The sequence below is a fragment of the Lutjanus erythropterus genome, chromosome 2 (genome assembly GCF_056507025.1).
Source record: "Lutjanus erythropterus isolate fLutEry1 chromosome 2, fLutEry1.hap2, whole genome shotgun sequence".
NCBI classification, from domain to species: Eukaryota; Metazoa; Chordata; class Actinopteri; order Lutjaniformes; family Lutjanidae; genus Lutjanus; species Lutjanus erythropterus.
In genome coordinates, this window is record NC_139318.1 from 44,062,621 (window position 1) to 44,084,915 (window position 22,295).

At 40.2% G+C, this 22,295-nt stretch overlaps 1 protein-coding gene across 1 annotated transcript in view; it reads right to left on the reverse strand.

The window, feature by feature from the left end:
- Positions 1-22,295, reverse strand: part of ptprt (protein tyrosine phosphatase receptor type T) — a 485,707-nt gene that overhangs the window by 19,699 nt on the left and 443,713 nt on the right. The window contains exons 28-34 of the mRNA XM_084740791.1: positions 21,060-21,214; positions 14,835-14,970; positions 11,074-11,223; positions 9,827-10,000; positions 9,511-9,642; positions 8,263-8,388; positions 3,348-3,511 (exon numbers count right to left, since the gene is read on the reverse strand). Coding sequence (XP_084596917.1) covers positions 3,348-3,511; positions 8,263-8,388; positions 9,511-9,642; positions 9,827-10,000; positions 11,074-11,223; positions 14,835-14,970; positions 21,060-21,214 — 1,037 coding nt within the window. The remainder of the gene's footprint in view (positions 1-3,347; positions 3,512-8,262; positions 8,389-9,510; positions 9,643-9,826; positions 10,001-11,073; positions 11,224-14,834; positions 14,971-21,059; positions 21,215-22,295) is intronic.

Sequence of the window (22,295 nt, forward strand, 5' to 3'; positions counted from 1 at the left end):
TATGCATAGAAAAGGTGTTGTGGACGCATGTAGACTGTCTACCTCCACTTAAAAGCTGATTTTGCAGTAAGTACACTATTTTCTAAGGTCTTATCTTTAAAGATTTGGCATCGTTTCTGTCATTTAGGTCACTGTACTCAACAAAATAATTCATTATATCTGGAAATATGTCAAAGTCATACAGGTTTTAATAAACAAAACTCCCGGTTAGCCAAACCTATTCAGAAAGAAACGAAAGACGAAGAGCAAAATTATTACCCAAACTATCTGTCTTAGATTCATCACACAACAATTTCAGAGCTGAATCTTATCCTTTAAAGATCAAAACAGTTTGGCAGTTAATGTTAAATACTGAACGAGAGAAATCCATGGACATATTTGATGTTGGAACAAAGTTATTTCAGATATGAACTGCTACATGCTGTTTTATGACACGTATTTTTGCACTCTTTTATTGTTGTTTTCTTTTCCTCTTCAATCTGAAGTACTCTAGTATCTCTATACTTTTAAATAAATACAGCACAGACTGCTGCGTTAAATGCGCCGCTCCTCACAGTTTTCTAACAGGTTTCTCCGCTGTGACTTGCTGAAAATGAGACATGTACTCAGCATTAAAGACCCATCAGTCTCCAACCTCCACGACAAGTGAAGAGCAGAAAAATAATCCATTTTCACCAGCTACTGATTGAACCATCATGTTTCTCCTTATCTCTGGTATTACTTAGTCTGTGAAATCAATAGCCGGGGCTGATTAGCCAGTGTAGCTGTCTTTATCCAGAAGCGGAGAAAGCTTGCACCCCGTCACTCACGTTTACTGGGGTTGAGCGGAGCAGTCAGGGCAGCGGGTAGGGCAATTTTAACCAAAGACTTTTCCTTCCAAATTATGATTTTTACCTATTTATTTTCCAGTATTTGAACTTAGATATTGTATTGTAGAGTAACATGCTGATACATAAAGAGTGAAGCCCCTGAAATCAGTCGCTGTGGGTATTGATTTCAGCTGGGGGGGTCAAAGATGGGATTTGTATCTCTGTCGCTATCTATATTCCCACACGGCACCATAAGTTTAACAAGTGATTCTGTGTATAACCGTTTATAGTTAAGTCATTTTATTTTTAGCCATAGCAGCACTGCTCCTCCTGTTTCTGTCAGAGAGAATTTATTTAGGCCTTGCAGCTAAAAACTTTTATTTTTAACATTTGTAAGAAGGCAGCGATTCAGCAGTTTACAAAGTATTGATTGGCAGATTCTTCTTTCATAAAAAGCATTGTAAAAATGACTACTGTGGACATAAAGACAATTTGATTTTTTACCACACGTAGTTTACAATCTATTAAATCTTTGAGTCTGCATTAGAGAAAAGCGGGTTTTTAAAACAGCCTGCATTTCAAACTCTCTCTTTCACTCTGAGATTGAAAACACACTGAAAGCAAACAAAACCTCACAGCAGCAGCTAGTAAAAACAAATCAATGCCAATTCTGATTGGCTCAATGAGCTGTGACAGAGGAAGCTGATTGGATGAGCACCAATGATGTGCTTGAGGCAGTGTTTAGAATGTGTGTGTGTGTGTGTGTGTGTGTGTGTGTGTGTGTGTGTGTGTGTGTGTGTGTGTTTGTGTGTGTGTGTGTGTGTGTGTGTGTGTGTGTGTGTGTGTGTGTGTGTTATTGTTAGTGAAGTTCCCTGTAATCTCTCGTCTATAGATTTTACAGCCTCTGTTTCCCTCCCTCATTATCAGCTTCAATTGTTCTGCTAAGATAGGAGCTGTGTGGAGCTAAGCAGCGTCTGTGTACTTGTGCACATACACACACACATTTTCATTGCGGCTAAAACTACTCAGGAAACTATTGCTATTGTTTGTACTAATTCTGACACTGAAACGAACTCTACCGCTGTCACTGCTGCTTCAACTTTTTACTCCTGTATGTCTCACAACAAAAGCACCCAAATTTGCTGACGGTGGGTCGTGTGACTTGTCTAAACATCTAAAAGGGATAAAATGGCGAAGTAACAAAACAAACTTTAAGCGAACGCAGATTCTGTCAAAACGACCACACTGTTGTAATGTATTTGAATTTATTGCCAACAACTATCACCAGTGTAAGTAAAATATTGATATCGCCATGCTGTGTAAAATATCACTACTAAAGAAGCAAATCTCAATATAATCAGAAAAGATTTTTCCCTGTTATTACAACACATCCTCATACCTACACAACAGAAAAGGTTGATTGCCACAAAACAACATTTATCACTGGCAGCATCAGACTTAGCCATTAAAACTACTTGGGTAGGTTTATAAAAAGATTGTGCTTGAGGTTAAAATAACTGCATTACGTCACATCACAAAACTTAAGTAGCTTAACTTAATAATAACTTGCGCGCTTTTCGTGTCACACAGGACTCAAACCCCAGTCTCCTGGGTCAAAGTCTTGAGTATGTGATGTATATACAGTATATGGTAATTCTTGCTCTTTAGACTTCCCCTGTCATACTTACTTTGTTCATTAAAGGCCGCTGCCTAACAATAATTGGAAATGTGAGTTAAAATAAACTCCTTGACCTAGGTGCCCTTTTTTTGGTGAAGATGGACTGGTTATTACTGGCTGGGGTTTTTACTGAATGCAGTCATAGTAACTGTGTGGATGATTTATGGCTTTAAATAAGGCTGGACTTAGATATGCAGGTCTTGGTGAGTGGGTGATCTCTAACATATGATCCAAGACTAAACAAAGCAACATCAACTTAAGGTCTAACTCTTAAATTAATGCACAAATCTTGTAATTTTGTTGCAGATTTACATGAGGCACATCTTTTGGATATGAAATAATATATCAATACCTTCTTTTATATATCTTTTTTTCAGTCCTTTAGACCAGTGCTGTGTGTGTTTAGCATCCTTATAGCGCACTTCACACATACCTGAACTGAGATAAATGTTGAGTTCAGACCATCTGTATGTTTGACAGATCAGTGCAGGAAAAAAAGCATGAAAGAATGACCCCACACAGAACAATGGATGAGTCTAGAATACCATATATTGTATATAGCATCTTAAAGGTGTGCGTGTGTTTGTGATGTGAACATTTGTTTTGTCTAAAATCTGTATGTGTTCTTTTAAAGAAAGGGCACTTCATCACTGTTAAGTACATCTCAACATCTTTCACCTCCCTGTCTTTCTCTCTCACATACACACACAAAGGGTAAATTTGTCTTTCTATGATTTTTTGTTGATGTATCATCCCTGTGAGCAGCGCTCAAGTCCTTCTGTCACCTGCTTCCTACAGATTCCTTACAGTTTGTGGAATATATCCATCTACACATGTGTGTACGTGTTTGTTGAACTTACAGGCAGTGTACCACGGTCCTCCCGTCTCCTCCGTCATACTGCTCCTGCCACTTCGCCAACCTCCTCACCAACTGGAGGATGGAGCGTTTGGAGAGAGGCGTGTCCCTGTAGGCCGGCCAGCCGATGAACTGAAAGTGCTGCACCAGGCGGTAACCGTCCTGTGGCTGAAGAGAGACGTGCAAAAGTTAGGATTTTTATTGCCGTAACTGTCATCCCCATAATCAAAAGAAAGGAAAGAGAAAACTGAAACACCCTAGAAGTGCTACAGGATGTCAACACTTTGAAACATAACTAAATCATGACTGAGTCCCCTGAGAAAACAATGTGTTTGCAGGTCAGGTCAGAATCAGATAGGTTTTTTTAACTTTACACTTTGTAGTGTCTCAGTTGACAACCATGTACTGCAGAAGCAGAATGGAAAAGCTAGCATGTCAGAATGATTTTCTTTCTCCATCCTATTCTCACAAAGTCTAAAAGGTGCTTTGTGATGGTTTAGAGGCTGTGATCCAGAAGTGTTTTTTCCGGCTCCTTCGTTCCCAAACGGTGTTGAACCAAGATATGACAAGAGATATTAAAGTATTCAACATGTAGTCGAACGTCTCTCGAAGTCAGTGCAGTGATTCAATATACCATGGTCACCCTCATCTTAAAATGAGCGTCTCAACAGACCAACACATCCTCACTCCCAACTCATCAAATACAGCAGCTTGGCCCTACACTTCCAACTATGATGCTCTAGATACATGCATGTGCATAGATACACAGTCAAGTTAGCAATAATAAATATGCAATGCCTAGATATACTTTCAAAATAAAGCTTGCAGAGAAAGATTCAACATTGTATGAGTTTTGGATGTGCAGGACAGGATGAAGACAGGTGACCTTCGTCCTTATGGTAGCGACAACAAACCCCAGCCCTTTTGTCAAATACCAACAGTTGTCACACCTATAAGTGATTCAAACAGGTGCCTGAGGTACCCATTAGTGGCTCTACACACTGGCATAGTGTAAACAGCAAGAAAGTCTGCTATGGAGGACGTGGGGTGGTTGGATGGGTCAAAAAAAACCACAAGACTTATGCTCAGGAGACTGTGGTTTGTGTCCCATGTGAAACTAAAACATTATTAAAGTTTTTAGGGAACATAAAGTAAAGCAACTCCCATTGTGTGGCTTCTGTCTTGCAATGTTCTTCATTTATCATGTGATGTATGAAAAGGAGTGTAACCCAAAACATGGTCTTTTCATAAACCTACCTCAATGAGCTGGAATGAGAACGTGTTACAAACAAGTTTTGAACACTGAAACGGTTGTAGTTTGGTTAGGTTTAGGCACCAAAACTACTTGGTACATAGATAAGTACACTAGTTGAGTAAGTTATGTATGTTACATTAATTAAAGAGAAGTCAACATTGACTGTTGTTTTCTCATGAGACATGAACCTCAGTTCCCTGGGTGAAAGTCTTGTGTTTGTTTGACCTATCAATCCACCCCAACCTCCTCCATACACAGACTTTCTCCCTCTTCATCTCACACCACATGACTTCGATGGCACAAAAAAAAACATAACGCTGGAAGGTCGCCTCTAGATATGATGCTAGAGGCGTACCTACAGCATCATAGTTTGAAGCACAGGGACACTGCCAATCTGCTGTATTTGATGCCTTGCACGGACTACAAAAGACATAAGTATAGTCTCAAGGTTTGCTTTTTGATTTTACTGGAGCTAGAGAACAAGTTAGACGGTAGAAGGAAGTAAGTTTCTTCTTCCATCAGCAAAGACAGATTTATCTAAGCAGTGCTTGGTGTTTTGTCACGTATCCAGCAGGTTTCTGGACAAATAAGACATCAGATGCAATGTGGTTTGTGCAAAAGCTGCCAGTCTTCTCAGTGGTGGTCTCATTTGGTAATGAAATACTTAACTGATACATAAACCACTTTTCATTTGTCAGCATGCTGTTGTGCTTCAATTAGTTCTTGTTTCTGAACAAAATGCCTTCTCAAATAGACAGGATTGGTCTCAACAAAGAGGGCATCTTATAATGTTTAATTCAATTTCATGGCAGACAAAATGTTTTCAGTCGTCTGGCCCTGAGGCGGCTGGCATCCACCACCTAAAATACCAAAACCCGCCATCACTGTCAGACTGATTTACTGCTGGGTTTGCAGCACACGCATATGCACATTGACATTTACACACAAATAGATACAGCTGTATGTGTTCTTTTCCCTTCCTTTCTTCCCTGTATACCTGCTTTCCCATTTCCTCCGTTTCATCTTTCTCTCCACTTCCTCCATCTCCACTTCCAATCAGCTCCTATTTCAAACTTTTTCTTTGCCTCACTCCTTTTTTCTTTCCTTTGCCCACTCACTCACTTTTTCCCTTCATCACTTTTCTTGTTTTCCTCTTCCTTCCTCTTCCCTTCTCAAATCTCAAATTCTCCCTCCTGCTCTTTCACTCTCTTCCTCTTCATTTGATGGCTTAGTGGTTGGTGGTACAGACTCAGCTAGGTTGGAGCTGCTCTCACAGTGTGAGATGTGCTGTTGTGGCGATGATATGAGCCATTTCACGCTAGACTGGTGATGTGTTTGAGAGGGAGAGAGGGAGAGTGCTAGAATATAGAGAGTAGGGTAGTAGGGAGTCCACTAAGTGCTATAGGAGCGTGCAGACGATAGGGCACCGCTAGAGTTGTACCGTCATGGATGGGTGAGAAAATGAGATGAGAAGGGAGTAACAAGAGGAGGCAAGAGGGAGGAAAGAAAGGGGGAAAGGAGAACTGAGAAGGGAAGTGAGAAAGCGAAGGGAAGGCGAGGTGAGAAGAGAACACAGGTGGGAGAAGACAAGAGGAGGAACAAGGAGACCAGGGGATAGTTTTCAAAATGTTCTGCTGTTTTTGCACCATCTTCTACCGCAATGCCATTTTCTCTTGGGAGTGTTTTTTTTTTCTGAAACAAGTCTCAGTTAGCATGGCTGCTATACTGTGGTGTGTTAGTGGTGTAGTTGCTTTGCTCTGGTATCATCTTGCCAGCTGCTTAGGGAGAAGTAAAGGTCACACGAAATGAAAAATGCCTTTCATGTGTTGTTACATTGTATTCCTGGGTGTATCCTTCAACTATCTATTGTTCTATGTCAAATAAAGGGCAAGGATGGTATTTCTGAGTATTTCCATCTGAAAATCCAAACCATTTTGTATTTCTAAGTGATCATTTCCCGCTTTCATTCCTAAATTTATTGGGCTGTAACTGTAAAATGATTTGTCACTGACCCTGTGAACAGAAAAAACTGTTGCTTTATACTATATTCTAAAATTGCTGTGGCTTAAAGGGATAGTTTGGCTTATGTGACATCGGGTTGTATGAGGTGCTAATCAATAGTCAGTGTATTATCTGCAGTAGATGACAGTTGCTACACCAACAGTTTGGAGAACCAGGAAGGTGCATGGAAGCTTAGCAATGAACTGCTGTGTTGCTGTTGTTCTAAAAGGATAGCAGGGATTCGCAGAAGTAACATGATGACACGAACAATCTGACAGATTGAGGTAGCAGCAGACCAGCAACTCCTGTGTTCTCCAAGGTAAAATTGTTGATTTTACCTGTGGAGTGTGGTTGTTTATTTATTTATTTTTTGGTTGGTGGATCTTTTTTAAGTGTACATTTGCTTCTGACCTTGTCCACAGCAGTACATTCCTAAGCATCTGTATTGGTGCCCTTCTCTGCTTCCGACTGGCATCTACTGCAGGTAATACACTGACTGTTGATAAGTGCCCGTCCCTTTGAAATGCAGGCATTGGAACATTCATCACCGGCCTTCTGAAAAGTTAAAGGAAAGTGTACTTCCACCTTTTGGCAAGTGGCTCTTTTTGGGGGAGGCTCTTTTTTCTTTCAACCTGTCAAAGCCTCTGTGCAAAAGAAACAGTTCCATAAGAAATGTTTTTTAGAGCGAGGTGGGAAAGAACTTGGCTGGCCTGCAGAGCTATGACCTCAACCCCGGCCAGCAAATTTGGGATAAAACTCAAACACTGACTGTGAGCCAGGTTTTATCACCCAACATCGCCGCTGGACCTCACTAATGCTCCAGTGTCTGGGACCAAATCCCTGCAGTCAGGTTCCAAAATCTGGTGAAAGGCCTTCCCAGAAGATAGAGGGTTGTAATCATATATGGGTGTAATATTAAGATGTCCACATACTTTCTGCCCTACATTGTGTGTTTAATAGTAATTACAGACTAAATAGTTAACGTGCAAAAGCAGCTAAGTCCCAGTTTGAGTGACCTTTACAGTGCAGTTGGTGGTGATGTGACAAGAGAAGAGGATGAAATACTGTAGCATTGACAGATTAAGGCAAAACATGAAGAGCAGGGCAAAGAAAAAGACATGACAGTGTATGGAAACTAACTGCAGTGAGAGTAGAGTTTCTCAAAGTGTCCGCCAACTAAATGCTAATACCGAATAAATTCCAAGACAAGACATACTCCAGGGTCAGGGTGCGGAGCTCCTCTACTTTCTGCTTTAAAATAATGTGCTTCAGTCAAGTGGACGGGCAGGAGACATTAAATTGGGTCTATATACGCTGTGTTTTTTCTGTGTCCTTGAGCAAGGCCCTGAATCCAAACCTATGTATACTTTACTCAATATAAGATACTTTTGGCTTATAACCAGAATGTAATAATGCAATCTGTCTCAATAAAACAAGAATCTAGTTTTAGAATTAAGTAAGGGAGTGTGAACTTTGTGAGAGCTGTTTTACATTTTTGAAGGACTCCACTGCTGTAGCTGCCTGTACTCAACAGCACTTCACAGCACAAGGAAAAAGTTCCAACAGAACCACAAACTGTATATGATACGTGCAAAAAGTTTACATTTTTTTAACCTTGAACTTGGTGCTTCAAACAAATTTAGTATGATGACTTTGTGCGTACCCTGGCCATGTTGCAGATCCTGAAGATTCGGTTAATGATGTCTTCATCGATGTCCGCCGATATGAATTCCACTTGGATGGGACCATAGCAACACGAACTCTTTTCTGGCCAGTACTGCATACATAACTGTGAAAGAAACACAAACAGATATGCAGGAAGAGAGAAAATAGAGAGGATGTTATGTCAAAGAGGAGAAAGAATGAGAAAATGAAAGTTTACCACATTTACCAGGTACATTCAAAAGGATTTCCTTTCAAATAGCATAACAATGCAGATAATATTGGAAAAAAGGAAAATCTGGTATCACTTCATTGATTATGAAGATTATCACCTCCATTGTTGGATGTGAATTCCATTTTCAAGTTTTTTGTACTTTCACACTAAGGAATGATAAAGGAGTTATCTACAAATGAAATATAATTCTCTATGCAGAATCAAAATGTGATGAAGCCGACCTGCTGGAAAATAAAACGTGAAAACAGGACTGTAATTTTAACTAATTTACACACCTGCCAGACACACAAAAGAAATAATGCCAGACACTTTTTTTGAACCAGGTTTTTATTAACTTAAAATGCCAGACGTGTGAGCTGAGAGCCCACAGCTAATTTGCAATCAGTACTCTCCGAGATGACGTAATCAAATCTGTGTTAGTCTGTGTTGATTATATGATTTGCTATAATTTTGTGTTGCATTTTCCCTTCCTATGCGACTTACAGCAATCACAGGGTTGTTGACTGCTAGCTGTTCAGTCTAATTTAGAGGAACAAAGAGTTTTTAGAATTTTAAATCAGTCTTGACAGGTGTGGTCTGCTTAACCACCTTTAGCATTATATATTCTGCTAACTCTGTAACCCTGTGTCATGTTGAAATCTGTTGATGAAGCATATTTGTTGACTATTAATTTAGCATTTTAAATTTGAGAAAATTTGTATAATAATTGATAGATAACTGCATGAATTTGAAATTAGCTTCTGTCCTTTCTGTTTTAATAGTCTGAGGTTTGTTTGCACAAACTAACAGAAACCTTCTCAGTTGTCAGAGTTTAATTCCAAGGACTGTCAATACACATTCACATTCATAAAAATAGTCTTTGGGTGTATTGATCAGGCCCTGTGATGTTACAGTCGATGTGTCAGCTCCAGGCTGTCTTCTGTCCACTCTTTTTCTAAGACTAAGTTAGCCAAAAGCAAGGAAACAGAGAGGGAATACATGCATATGTGTTTGAGCTCGTTTGTGTTTTTGTACCTGTGCTGCATCCATCTCATTGAGCATTACAATGGAGGAGCAGTTGTAGTCAAACACCAGCCTCCAGAAGTCGCCCATGGTGTTTGGCAAAGGATGCTGGGTAACAATGAAGGCCGCTGGCTGTTTGTGGCTCTGGAGTGTTGAGATGGACCAGAAATAAATAAAAGCAGAAGTGAGCACAAGATAAAAAAGAGCAATACTAATAAGTCAAGGCATCTCTGCAGCACTGGAAAGTCATACAAAAAAAAAAAAAAAAAAAAACTTGAAAGAAAAACCACACACACACACACATTCACATCCCAGAATATACACTTACATCCATTAATGCAGCATTGATGTAATTGGAGCTCTCTCCGTCCACAGATATGAGGAAAGGCAGGCATCGGTCTGCTGATAGAACGTCCAAACTGCGGTTCTTGTCGTGGTTCCTGGGTAGCAAACCGACACTGCAGTCCTCTGGACGGACTCTAGGGGTCACTATGTTCAGCGTCTGGCGGACAGAAAAATAGTTTTTTAATTCTACTCTAACTCTAGCTCTTCTAAAAAAAAAAAAAAAAGATAGCCTGCTAACTGAGTAAGATTTTAGAGCGAAAGGTGATTGGACCAAAGTACTTCAGATTGTGAGGACAAAGACATCCATAGTTGCATTGTGGAGACTCACCTGTGGACAAAAAGGAGTTCCTCTAATGGCTGACCACTTATTTTAGTCTTTAAACTTTATTTTGGGACATAGAATTAGGACATAATTTAGGGTTAAAGGGACAGTTTACCCAAAATCAAAATAACATTTTTTTCCTCCTGCCTGTTGCACAATTTATCCATCCATTTGAACAAGATGACACCCAGCTTGTGGTGCTCAAAGCGCCAAAAAAAAAACAACTGAATCACTGAAATAGCTAGCTCAGTGGTGTGAACATTACAGCTCAGCCATGGAGGATGGCATTAGTATCTACATACTGCATTGTTACAAGCATGAGCTTCTCACCGATGAGTAGATGCACACTTCATTCTGAGTGGGGATACAATTGGTGAGTTAGGTAGAAAGAAAATAGTTCTTTGAGTCATGTTATTCTGAGTATCTGGGTCACAATTTTTGGAAAAAGACATTGCTGTTGAGTTTTTTTAAACCATATCACTGCGCAGAAGCAAGTGTGCATCTACTCAAGGGAGAGAGATTACAGCTCAGTCGAGGAGGGCATGAGTAGATGCACGCTTCCTTCTCTGCGATGATGCAGTTGGCAGACAGAAACTAGATCCTACATGAAACTGCTCACAACAAGGTATGTGGATTATCTTGAGTAAGCGGGTCATGACTTTTGGAAAAAGACACTGCTGCTGAGTTTTTCAAATTTATTTGTTTATCCTGGTTGGTGCCATCTGACTTTATAATAGAGGCAGATATCTCACACCAAATCAATCCAGATGGACTACAGGCAAGAGGAAAAACATGTATATTTGATTCTGGGGTGAACTGTCCTTACAGAGTCTGAGTAAGTATCCAGGAAATGAATGTCCTGCCCAGTCAAGGCCCCCACAAACAACAGCAAAAGAGTGTTTGCTCACCTGGAACTCATCTTTAATCTGGCTGGAGTTGGTCTGTGGGTCCAGTCTGCTGATGTTGTAGTAAATGGCTCTGAACTCACACACAGGTATGGCTGTATTCCCACATAGACAAGCCTCCAAGATGGCATCGTGGACGAACACATATTGCTCCTGTAACACAGGCAAAAAGCAGCTGGTCAAAGAAATGCTGGAGTCAACGAGTCTTTGACGTGAAGTGAACCCTGGACTTGACTGTAGTTTCTGTAGTGTGGTTGTAAACAGTGACACCTCTGGGACAGAAGACGCTAAGCTGCATCTCCTGCCTTTTCAAGACTCCGACAAACTCAAACATTCCACTGTAAACACAGTCTTTGTTTGCTTCGTGCATGTGAATTCATTATTTCTGTGCTCATGCTCTCTCAGCAGCCTAAAAGTGAATTAAAAGGGACTAGTGCTTTGCCCTGCAGTGTTTCTGTGCTCTGGATCAAGTGTGCTCTTTGTGCTCCAACTAGCTCACTGGTAAAAGCATCAGCCACCATGAGCTACGGCAGCCACTGTGCATGTTAATTTGCCCCTCTCCCTTTCTCTCACGCCATCTTTCCAGTTTTGTTGAGAGTTCATTCACTTTTCATTTCTCTTTCTCCCATTTCTTCCCCTTGCTTCCTCTCACGCTTGTGTTTGTCTGCTGTCTCTCGCTGTTTCAATTTGCTTTCCACTTTATCTCTCGGTCTCTCCCTGTCGAATGTTAATTGTTGCCCTTGGAGCAGGGAGGAGAGTTTCAAAAGCATCACTGAAATGTCCTCTCCTGGCCATTACCTACTCTAGTGACACACACAGACACATGTATGCACACAGGCACACACACTCCTGAACCCACAGGTTCATTCATACACACACACACACACACACACACACACACACTTTCCCTGGTGCCTTTTAAAAGATTAATTGCTTTGTGTTGTGCGGAGCAGGATTATAATAGCGTCAAGCAGCTTCAACACTGACACAAATTGCTCCCACACATATTCAAAAGGCAGGGCAGGATGCATTTAGCTTGGTTTCAGGTGCATACACACACACACACACACACACACACACACACACACACACACACACACACACACACACACACACACACACACACACACACACACACACACACACACACACAAAACCAGCTTTCATACCAATGCTGTCACATGAAAACACTCAAAGTGATGCCCTGGGTAACTTTCCTGAACCTCACACTTCTAAAACCCCATTCAAAAGTCAATTTCAGGCTCTGAGCTTGAGCTGTCAGTCTGAAAATGAGGCTGTTTTTCTTTATTCCTGGCAAAGTTGACTTTTCGAATACGCAAGGTTTTCATCAGTGGTACAAATGCAATGCAGAGGCGGGATGGATTAGGTCGGCTTAAGGTAGCTTAGAGAAGAAATGAATACTTCTGTTCCAAAACGAAACACCCAACAGCTGAAGACGCAGACTCTTTAAAAGTGATTGATAGTACAAAATTAGAACAAATTATGACACTGTGTAAAGGATAGCAAGTAACCCAAGGCTGACAAAAAAAAAGACAGAACTTTTTAGGAAACTGATCCTCCATGTTTGAGGGCTGTTGAACAATAAACCTCACAAAATCAAGAGGAAAACTGACCGAAACTGATCTGATTTTTGACTCTGCTTAACCTGGTGGTCTACTGATTTAGCTTGGTCAGCTTTAATTTAAGCCAGCAGTACAGCAGTGCAGTCATCGCTATTAAAGTGCTAATTAGCTCTATTTAACTCAGTTCAGGGGGTTACAGTTAACAGTGCATGTGTGCAAAAGATATGGATTTCTGATCAAAACTGATTCTCAGTGAAATTGTTATACTCCTCACAACTTCTTAACTTTCTTTCATTGTTTGAGCCATCATGCAAAATGATCTGTTCGGATATTGCAAGAAAAAAACATCACAGCATACGTGATGTTAGTGAAAATCTCTGGCCGGACCAAATTTTCTCTTCACTGCGTATGGCAGTATGTACAGTACAGTAGGCAGTCTGTGTCAACAAAAAATTGGACACAACGAGAAACATTCTCAGGGTTGACTGCCATCGTGGAGGAAAACGTCTAAACATTCTGAGCAGTGCAGACACTGATCAATTTACCGCTACAATAACATGGTTTGGAAGCATGAACGAAATGTATTGTGTGAGCTGCTACCTTTTGCAGACATGCAGTAGAGTTGTCTTGACTGTTGAGTGTTGTTACAGTTGCACAACTGTGCAGTTTTGCAGAGCCAAAGCAACTGATAAAAACTTCTACTGGTTAGTTTTATATCAGCTGTTATAGAGACTGCAAATAAAAAATATACATTGGCCCTGAAGAAACTGAAGTAATTATACTGGAACCAAGTTTGGGCAGCTAACTATTTGGAAAACTTATGCATTTGGGTGTTTATGTGTGAGGATAAATGTGTACATCTCACAATATATTCCTTATCATGAGCTGAGAGCTGCCCCACACACACTCACTGACACAAAGAATCCTAAATCTGTGTGTTTTTGAAAGTGTGTTTGTGTGCATGTTTGATTTAGAGAGTTTGTGTATACTGTATGAGTGTGTGTGTGTGTGTGTGTGTGTGTGTGTGTGTGTGTGTGTATGTGTGTGTGTGTGTGTGTGTGTGTGTGTGTCTGTGTGTGTGTGTGTGTGTGTTTGCACTAGTGCCATCTATTATTCAGGGAGTGTTTAATATTGATAGACTGATTGGGATGGATGATATAAGACTGCAAGAAGTACTGAGAAACTCTGACTCTCTTTTTATGCTCCTGTATCTCATATTACACACAGACAGACAGACAGACAGACAGACAGACAGACAGACAGACGTCAGATGGAGAGATGGACAGATGGATATCATGCAACTCATTAAGTTTACAGTGTTTCTTACATCAAAAAATGACATTTGGTGGAATATTTCTGATACATATACATGTGAGCCGTTGAATATGTTTAAAATTTTGAGCAATTCTTCTCGTTGTAGAGCTTCTCATTAATTCTTGCCACCACTGCTTATCAATAATCAGTCTACTGATGATTTCTTCTTACATGCACATAGTTACTGCAAAATTAAAAAAAAAAAAAAAAACTAAAAAAATGAAGAGTGCATAACTTTTCATCTTTCCTGAGCGGTGAACTTTTTGTAAAAAAAATACAGTACAGTTCTCCACCAAAAGTGTGTATGTCTGTATGTGTTTGTCCGTGCTGGTGCACACCGATGTTGAAGAAAAAGATTCTTTCAGGTCCAAGATCTTGGCTGGTTCTGGATAAGCTTTATTCACTGCGCAGTGGAGACAGCCTCACAACATGGTGATATGGTACTGTCTGCTGGAGTCAGGTTGTTGTCAGCTTATATACAGTTAGCAGAAAATCACAGGAGGTTTAGAATGCAAATGTCACCAGAAGGTTCAGGAAACAAGCGTCCTGAACCTAAATGTGAACTAGGTGCTAAACCAATGGGAGTATGTCTGAGCAACCCAAAGTGGAAGTCTGTGATTATAATAGCAATGGGTTCTCATGTTTAAGAGGGACACAGACTAAAAGGGGAGAGCAGTTGGGGGGAGGTAAGGTGTGATATCAGGGAACAACTGGGCTCTCCTCACAATACAACAAAGGATTCATTTACAGAAGTATGCTAATAAATGTAAAAGGCTGACTCTCAGCAGACACACTCAAATTCACTCAACAGAATATACAAAATAAGGATCAAATAGAAGAAAATAAAATATCTTCTTCCACACCGACCTCAGTCTGGACCATGTTGACTCGCTGTGATCTCAGCTCTCGGATGCAGTTGAAGATGTCCACCACACCTTCATTCTCTGCCATGTCCAACATGATGTCCACCGCGATGAAACAACCCGTCCTTCCTGCACCGGCACTGCAGAGACGAACACACAGCCACAAAATTAGCTACCTGTTACTAAATCAACAACTTCAGAATCTTTAGCTGAATTAATGATTTTTTTTTTTAAGTGGCAATATTATACTTTTTGGGATTTTACTGTTATATAACTGTTATTTAACTTTATGTACATGTAAAATGTCTGTAAAGTCACAAAGACCAATTAAACGTCAGGTTTGTTCCTCTCTCCCACAGAAAACGCTCTTCCTGAACAGCCTGAAACACCATGTTTGTAATCCGCGCTTCGTTCAGTTACTTTGTCACATGACGTTGTAACACATTTCCATTGGTTGTGTCTAGAAGTGAGCCCTCGATTAGATCTGTATGTGCAGTTTCTTCATAGCACGTGCCTTTCCACAAGCTGTAGGCACATCCCAAGTTTCATAATGTACTACACCATAAAATGATTTACTTTTATAACTTATTCATGAATTTATTTATTTATTTATTTTTTGCTTTGTCAGTAGTAAACAGGGACCACAACTAGCATTTCATTATACAACCCTGGTTATAAAATGGTAAATAAATGAACCTTGTGTTATATGACATTTATTCGTACATTTAAATATTTTTTTGTTTGTTTTATGAGCAGCATTATGGAGATACAGCTAGAATCTTGTTATACAAGCCTGTGTTGTAAAATGAACCTTGTGCCTTGTAAAACAGCCAAGTAACCTACAACAGCATGATTTATTACTTTAAGACTTAACGCGAATGTTAATGGCAGATGCACCGTTTTCTGTCACTAGAAATGTTTTTGTAGCCATAATAGCCTACAATTACTTATTTTTGTCTTTATGCATGTATTTGTTTAACCTGTGCTTGGGGCCTTAACGAGACAGAAGCTAAATCAGGGTGGATGGAGGTGCTGCAGCTATGGTCAGCATGAGGAAAACAATATCTTTTTTATTTTAACATAAAAGCATCTTCTAGCATATTCTAGCAGAAACCCAAAATAAAAGTATGAGCTTGAAAATTAATAACAATAACATTTTTTTGAAAAAGGAAAAATGTGTGAGAAAACAGCATTATAATGAAGTGCTGCAGAGATGCCCTGGCCTCTTGCTGTTCAGATAAAAGCAAACATGTTTGTTTGGTATAGACCCCAACAAATTTCACATCATGATTTTAATACAGAGATTTTTTTTCCGGGAAAAATGAAAAATTGTAATGCCAAACAATCATTCCCACCAATCAGATCGCAATTTTAATAATGCAATATACCTATTTTTCCATATTGTGCAGCCCTACTATATTTATAATGGCATTATGCAGGAGAATAATAAGTATATAAAATAAAGTTTTCAGTTTTTGTAACACACCTCCAGGCAGCCATACTAGAGGTGAGTCTGCAGGCCAAAGCCAGATTAAAAGCTGCAGCAGAGAAGTACGTTTCTCAAAATGTCACCAGAAGTGACATTGTGCTCTGCTGAATGATGGAAAGGAACATTTTAATGAGGTCTGGGTTAAAAAAAAATAAACTACATGTAAACATGTTGTTTTCCCTGTTTGCGCAATTTTTCAGGACAGTCTATAAATGCTGATAGGTGTCACTAATAAATGTCTTCAGGTATCATTATATGTCCAGGAAACACTGTAAAAGTGCAAAACTTCATTGACATTGAGACAAAAACAGATGGCCTACAAGATGCCTGAAATACACATGGAGTTCAGTGTGAGGATTCAGTCTCTCTCTCTCTCACACACACACACACACACAAACATGTACAGACTTTAATACCCCATGTCAGGTGTTAAGGCGACACATCCTGAACAGTAATGCCTGGAGGGAAGAGACGGATGGAGGGACAGACGAACAGATGGATGGACTGAATGAGCAAGGGGGAGAAGAAGGGAAAGAGCGGGGAATGGTGGAAAGAGGTTAGTGATTGGGAGCGATAGAAGTGGTCGTCACAGGGGAGAGATCAAGGGAGGGAAGGAGGCACGGATGGAGGCATGGAGAGAGAGCAGAGAGGATAAAGTATGGAGGGATGGAAAGAGGGAGGGGAGGAACCTATCTTTCACTCCGCAACCCCCCCGACACGTCCCAGAGACAGCGAGAGAGAGGGAGAGAAAGAGAGATAAGAGCATAGAAAGAAGGGAAGATAGAAAGGGAAAAAGAGGGAGAAAAGGAGGGAGCGCCTCGGCAGATTACCTGTCAACCTCTGTGATTAATGTTGAGACCAGAATACTGCTGGGCCTCTGTGTGCGTGTGCACGCGTGTATGTGTGTATTTGAATGCCTCATGACACAGGCCAATAGCGTCAGAGTGCCCCCGGAAATTGGAAGTGACTGCCATAACTTCCTGCCTGTCTGTCCACATACTTTTACTATAGCTGTCTGTTTACGTGTCCACTCGCCTTGTTCGTACTCCTTTCTTCCAGGCACACTTCCTTTTTTTTTTATTATTTAATTGCCTGTCTGTCTTTGTCCCTGTGTGTGTCCCTGTCTCTGTCTGTCCTGTTAGTGCAACTGGAGCCCATGAGTGTGTTTTTCATGAATTGTCCATTAAAGAAAAGCAAACGCTGTATGCTCTTGAAGGTTTAAAAGTGAAAATTTCCAGTCGTTTAATGTGGTCAGTTGAAGCAATAAATTCTGTTCCAGAAGGTTGGGACTAAAACAGCAAAGGCGCCATCACCTTTTGTTTTGCAGTTGGAGCAGGTATTGGATAAAAGGGCGACATTTAAAGAACAGAGAGGTCGAGATGTGGAATATGAGGAGGAGATGAACATGTGGATTAAAAATTTGTGATCTGTAGAGGACAGGATACATCTGGTTTTTGTTATATTTCTTAACAAGACGAAACAGGACTGAATCAGATTAATCATATGATGCTCAAATGTCAAGGGCTGATCAAAGATGATACAGAGATTCTTACCAGCGGGTTTAAAATTAGATTGCAATGGGTCAATAAACTGAGTAGCTGCAGCGGTGAAGTTATTCAGTCCAATTTTTGTTTTGTCAAGGTTTAGTTGGAGGAAGTTGTGAGGCATCCGGTGTTTGGTGGCACGCAAGTAATCATGGAGGGAGAACGAGGGAGAAATAAATCAGGGTATCATCGGCATAATAGTGTTAAAAACTCGTTTGTTTTCTTGGTCAATATAGCATGCACAGAGGAAATCAATGAAAATATATTTTTGGTGAAAATGTTTGAAATCTCTATTGAAAACATTTCATCATTATGTTAATTTTAAAAATGCATTTGTTTGGAAAAATATACAATTTGCTTCAGAAAGCAAGGTTTCATTTTCTCTTTGGCCACCAGTTCAGACCTATGTCTTGTTTTAAGGTGAACCACCAAATGGATTCTCTTCTGTGGCTCAGAATTTAGAGCGCGTCATCCACTGATCACAGGGTTGGTTGTGGATCCCCACCTCCTCCAGTCCACATGTCAAAGTGTCCTTGGGTAAAACACTGAACCCTGAAGCTGGGGACGCACAAGACAGTCTAATTGCTGGTAAACAGGAAGGGTTGCTTCAAGACTGCGGAAATCCTACGCCAAATCAAATTTGCCGATCATAAAATCAGCTTCCCGTGCCTTGTTGGGCGAGGAACGGATGAGCCACTGGGGGATGGATGATCTGCTGCAGTGACCCCTAATTAGGGAGGAGTCCAAAGAAGACGAAGACCAAATGGAATACATTAATTTTAAATCTCAAGCTGATATGAAGAATCTACTCCAAACATGTTTTCACAGCTTGTCAGAGCAGGTGACCTTTTAAAGCTTGCGCCTGCTGACAACCTGGCTCCAGAGTTGAACTGGTATGTCCCATAAAGAACAGAACATGAAGGTTAAATATACTGTCGCCATGGGGATCTTAAAACTGTCACTTATTTTTTTTTTACGTCCTCTATTCCTGCTCTATGATGACGGTGGTGGGATGAAAGTGGGGTGGGAGGTGAATTTCCTTTTTTTTCCCTATTGCCTATTTTTTAAAGGTTAAAACCATCGATCTAATTTATGGACAAGGGAGATTGGTGGGGTTGTGTGTGTGTGTGTGTGTGTGTGTGTGTGTGTGATCATACTGCCACTGATAACCTGTGCTATTCTGAGAAGATGTGGGGTAACGGAAAAGGGAAAAGAAAAAAAAAAGCATCGGAGGAAAGGCTGACAGTGATAAAATGTTCAAGCTAAATGTTATTGAGATCTTAATCTGATTTATTTTAGATTTAAATTGCCATAAGTGTTGCATTCAAAAATGAATTTGAATCAGCAAATATACAAATGTTCAAGTGAGATTTCCTCTTTGCAAATATGCTTTCCCAGTTCCCACCATTGTCTGTGAGAACTATCTTAAGAATGAGATATTTGCTCAATGATCTAACCAACAAGTCTTCCAAACTAAATAACAAAATATGTTGTTTGTCATTGTCTTACAAAATGGCACAAACAGCATGAGCTTTTCTTATATACAGTATCTACCAACGAATATTTGTCAGTGCCACACAAAACAAATGGCTGTTCCAGTCATTTGACTGTTTCCTGATCTGACACTGCTATTTTAAAAGTTTGGCAGTGAGACTTTGCGGTAAGGGTACAAGAATTCACACATGACTTCGAGCATGAAAAAACAAACTCATTCATGTTGTTCTTTATGAACTATCAGGAATGTACAATTTCATGCATGACTTACTGCAAGAATAATATCTTAATTGATGCAACAGCAGGAGTATTTCAATCATCATGATTTATGAGTTATTAATGATGTGCATTCTTCTTCAAGCGTGCAGTACAAAAAGGGACAGTACAAAACTTTGACCAGTCCCAGCAGCGCTTATTTACTCTTGATCATCATTTTATCATGTTTACGGTTAATGTTGTGGTAGTTTCTGTTAATTGTTGTACATCCCTGGTTAATTGATGAAGTAGCCTAACGTGCGTGAACTGATGCTTTTCCACGAAATCATCATAATGTATGTACCCTTACTATAAAGTGTTACCTTTTTAGTTTTGTTAGGGTGCAAAAACGGCTTAGTTAAAGCTACTATGATGAGTTTTTCACTGGTTATGAAACAGTCTCAATTTAATATTGATGCCTCCATATGACATTCACAAGCAAACATGATAATCCAGAAGTAGATGAGCTATTTCTATATAGCTGTTCTTAATGGGTGCAATCAGGTCGGATTCTCTGTGAAATCAGCTTGGGTTTACAGTGACCCAGGCAAAGTTACAGTGACTAGCACATTAGCTAGTTTAAAAAAAAGCAGGAGGTGATTTTTATTTAGATCATTTTTATTTTTGACGTTATATTTTGTGGGGTTTTTTTGGGGGGGGGGGGGGGGTTTGTCTAATGGTTTCCCCAAAATCAACAAAATATGAAAGTTCCTTGTAGTAGCTTTAAGATTAAAATTTAGCCACAAGAACTAACTGTGATCACAGTCACAGCTGAAAGAAGAACTAGTCACAGTTGCAGAACGATCACGATAATGGTCGAAAGAAAACTAGAAATGTGAAAAGAGCAATGGCGTCACAAGCTATGTCGACCCTGTCTTTCACCCTGACCTTTTGTGGCACTAATAACAAAGTCATATTACTTCTGCTTTTGTTCCTGACAGACGAGAGTCACTGTCACACTGCTGTGAGAGGTCCTTGTCAGCTAAGAGTAAACACTGGTTGTATAAGACATTTGAGCAAATGTTGCTCTCGAGAAAACATCATTGATCTCATAGACCTTGAGGCTTTTTCTCGTGTTTTTGTGAGTACAATGTTAATTTTTATCGTACAGAAACTTTGACGGATCATGCATAACTTCTGTATGTCTTTGTGTTGTGTGTTTATCTCTCTGAGTGTCTGATGGTGGGTGGTTTCAATACAACTGAAAAAGAAAAAAAATCAAATGTAATGTAAAACATTCAAAGTAAAGAAAAGGAAAACCCCATGTGCTTATTTATGTGTAAAAACCTTCACTCTCTGATATGCTGCTGAAAGGCAAGAGGTGGACAACTGTGAGCAGCTGTATTTGTTTATCCTTGTCTGGTGTGTGCAGCCACTGACCAACAGCATGAAGGAATTAAGTTTATCTTCTGCACAAACCTTGTGTGTACTTTAAGTGTGTTCTTACCTGCAGTGTGCCACTATAGGCCCAGCATCAGGCGGGTTGAGGAACTTGACCTGTCGTATGAATCCAAGCAGTCCAGTGGCGTAGCAGGGAACGCCGTGGTCGGGCCAGCTGGTGAAATGGAACTGACGGAGTTCACGGATCTCATGATGACCCTTCTGTAAAACAAAAAAAGAGAGAGTTGTCACACCCAAGGTGCATATTTTGCGGTGGCAACTGCTGAGAACGATTCTCTCCCATTTTGTCTCCTGATGATGACGAATGCCTGGATCTCGCAAATTTTATCACGGCCCTTTTGGGAAAGACTGACAAGAAGACATATCATGGTTCAGCAGACTAATTTACAGCAGGGATTTCAGGAATCTTGGGGCCATGCAGCCTCTTTGGCTTCAGATGGAAAATAAATCGATCTCGTGGATGTCAAGATGGCACTTTGGGCCACTTCTGGGAATGAGAGACAGGAAGACTTATCGTGGCTCATTTGCTTAATTTACAGGGGAGATTTGAGGAAACTGATGGCCATTTTGGCTCCACAGAAAAAAGATTAATTGATTTCACAAATCTCATGATGGCCCTTTTGGGACAGACTTACAGGGGAAATGCCACGGTTCAGTTAAGCTGCCTAATTTACACAAAGATTTAACAGTCAGTTTCCCTCCTTTCTGTATGATTTTTATGACATCAGGAGTGCTTAAACATCTTAGAAAGCTTTGAAATATTGTTTTCTTACAAATCAAGACACTTGGAAAAAAAGGAGAAAAACGTTTTTGGGGAAAGTGGCAGAGGCAAGGAAACTGCTGGCTGGAGAGAACACATTTTAAAGACCAAGATAAAAATAAATTCGACTCCATGCCACTTATTGTGGCTCTTCTTCGTAAGAGATACAGGAAGAGACATTTCGGTGCATGGCAGTGGAGATTACAGGAAAATGAGATGGCAACAAGCATCCATTGTGGCTGTCCATGAGATAGCATCTTGACATTATAATGATGAACTTTCTGGAAAATAACTGGCTGGTAAATACTTTCCTGTCCAACAATGGGAATATTTAGAATCTAAAGATGACGTTCTGATCCTTAATAGATAGCAATTAAGTCTCACATCAGATTTCCTCCCTGGGACACAGACATAATGCCTCAAAATGTTGTACTTCCGTTCTGCAACAGCACAAAAGCTGCACTGCATGGTTGGAAGTCATTTCCAAAGTCATAATTACACGCTCTTATGAGCTAGAGATGA